This window comes from Plectropomus leopardus, unplaced genomic scaffold (assembly GCF_008729295.1).
Source record: "Plectropomus leopardus isolate mb unplaced genomic scaffold, YSFRI_Pleo_2.0 unplaced_scaffold15463, whole genome shotgun sequence".
Taxonomy (NCBI): Eukaryota; Metazoa; Chordata; class Actinopteri; order Perciformes; family Serranidae; genus Plectropomus; species Plectropomus leopardus.
The window spans coordinates 1-2,547 of record NW_024616571.1 but is presented as its reverse complement, the minus strand read 5'-3'; the positions used below and the strand labels follow the sequence as shown (position 1 = coordinate 2,547).

At 38.6% G+C, this 2,547-nt stretch overlaps 1 protein-coding gene across 1 annotated transcript; it reads left to right on the top strand.

The window, feature by feature from the left end:
- Positions 1-233: 233 nt before the first annotated feature.
- On the top strand, positions 234-2,539 carry LOC121964388 (pyridoxine-5'-phosphate oxidase-like). Its single transcript, XM_042514596.1, has 4 exons — positions 234-308; positions 402-530; positions 613-683; positions 1,387-2,539. The coding sequence occupies exons 1-4, from the start codon at positions 234-236 to the stop codon at positions 1,550-1,552; spliced, it is 441 nt and encodes a 146-aa protein (XP_042370530.1). The 3' UTR covers positions 1,553-2,539.
- Positions 2,540-2,547: the final 8 nt, after the last annotated feature.

Genomic DNA, 2,547 nt, shown 5'->3' with positions numbered 1-2,547 from the left:
ACAGAAGTCTAATGGCAGCTGGCAGTCTTTCTGTAGCGTTCAGATTATTCTCTGATTTTGTAGTGCATCAGTTTTAAATGTCATAAAATTAAAAGATTGCTTTATTTCTATTCATATCTTCTTTCGTATTGTTTGGATACATTTTTCAAATATATGTATTGCATTAATTATTGATAATGTTATGACCTCATGTGTTAGTGCTTTTGCAGGTCAAGTTTTTCCTTTATGTATTAATGTCTCATTTTTGTCCACAGGAGAGTAATCCATATGCATGTCTGGTTTTCTACTGGGAACCTCTCAACAGACAGGTCAGCATCTTTCATGTGCTCATCAAATCCTGTCTAATGTTTATTAGATTTTCCCACAAAAATATGTTCATTATTATTCATTCTGATATGCAGATTCGTATTGAGGGCGCCGTGGAGCGAATCCCCTTCCAGAGCTCCTGTGATTATTTCCACTCACGGCCAAAAAGCAGCCAGATCGGCGCTGTCGTGAGCCGACAAAGCACTCTGGTTCCCAACAGAGACGTAAGAATCAAACCTTTACTGCATTATGTAGATGAATACTTAAAAACTGAAGGCTCAATCTTTAATGTGTCTTTTGTTTTAGTATTTAAGGCAGAAAAATGCAGAACTGGAGGAGAAATACAAAGACACAGAGGTGCCAATGCCTGACTACTGGTGAGCTTTACTTTTTATTCTTTACATTAAATCAACCTCCAGAAATGTGAAAATATTGAAAACTTTGGTACATTTTTATTGCAAGATTCAATATGTCTTCTTAAAGCAAAAGACAAGTTTTGCCTTTTTTGTCTCTTGTCTGTAATTTTTTTGTGGTGTTTCATTGGGTTTTTTGGGTTTTTTTGGGGTCATTTTGTGTGTGTTTTTTTGGCTCTTGGCACTTGTTTTATATCACTTTGAGGTTATTTTGTGTCACTTGGTTGCTGTTTTGTATCACTTAAAGATACTTTTGGTATTTTTTTTTGGTATTTAGTGGTCTTGGTCGATGTTTTCTGTCAGTTTGAGGATATTTTGTATCTCTTGGTAGTTGTTTTTTATCACTAAAGATTATTTTGTGTCTTTTTTGGTTATTTTTGAGTTTTTTTGGTTGTTTTGTATCACTTTGAAGTCATACTGTGTCTTTTTTGCTTCTTTTATATCTCTTTGCATTTCATTGTTGTCTTTTTCTGTCTCTTCTTGGTCATTTTGAGTTTACTCCTGGGTGATGCCTGTTAATTTTAGTGACATTTTTAAGGTGAAGACCTGAACTCCATTTCATGATCAGGAATAAGCGTGGCACAAATCTCATCTAACTCTGAGCAAGAAAACTAATCCGTCTCCAGAAGAGCTTTCGTTAATATTCCTCACTGTTCTTCGTTATCAGGGGCGGCTACATTGTGAAGCCTTTCCACATCGAGTTCTGGCAGGGTCAAACCAACAGACTGCACGACCGCATCGTCTTCACCAGGCCGAAGGACGGAGAGTCTGAGCTGGGGGAGTTTCAGCACGCCGCAGAGGGGGGCTGGGTGTACCAGCGACTGTCCCCGTGAGAAGCACCTCAACTGACTGTCGCTTTCAGGAACTCATCTCTAGATCTCTAGGTACTGACAAAAACCACTGATGTGGACTCAGCAGCTGCTGCCGTGTGTAGGATTTATCAGCAAGCCAAACGTTGTCGTGTCGTCTTTTTGTTCTCGATGTTAGAACACATTTTTCAGTGTTGACTGTGAGATATGACCCGACTGCACTGTACAGCTTTACATCCTGCGGGCATTATGAAACCAAAAGACGGCGTGAGGGTTAAAGAGAGCAAACTCCAGCTGGTTGTGTCCAACAATGATTGACGATGGTTATTCAACAGAGTTAACCTTTAGGACGCGGAGACGGTGTCCTGTGTCTTAAAAAGCTCAATCTGTGCACTAACGGTCCACTTCAACAGTTTACTCATTGAAGAAACTTTGTGGTCTGTTTTCAGTGTTGAAATAATTGGTAACACTTGATTTTATAGGTCTGTAATTTCACAAGTTCCAAGAAATTTTATCACAAAGTAATTTACAGGGCAACCTCGTTATCGGTCTGATGATTTAGGATGTATCTAATATCCAGTATTTTAGGGGTTGCAGGGCCGCAAAGTGATTTCTAGGACAAGACTTCCTTTTTCATGCTCTGATTATTGTTTACAGTTTAATTAGCAACTTGAGACGCATCCAGACACCAGTTTGGCTAATCTCCGGAAGCAGAAATCCGCATATAAATGCAGATAGATAATTAAAAAAACGAAATCAGGTTCCAAGGATACATTTCGGTCAGTGTTTTTGCCTTTTTTACTCTCCACATAGACTGTTTTATAATAAACTGACCACCAGGTGTCTTTATTCTCTATTATTTGTTCTTGGAAAGTGCTAAATTAGTTTCTGTAAAACTGACATTAGACAAAATTCACATTGCTGTGGAAGAACCCGAGTCGCCGAGCTCGTACTTAAGATTGTTGAGGTGATGTTAATACTTTGAAACCTGGATCGACATCAGTTTTTTTGCATTTAGA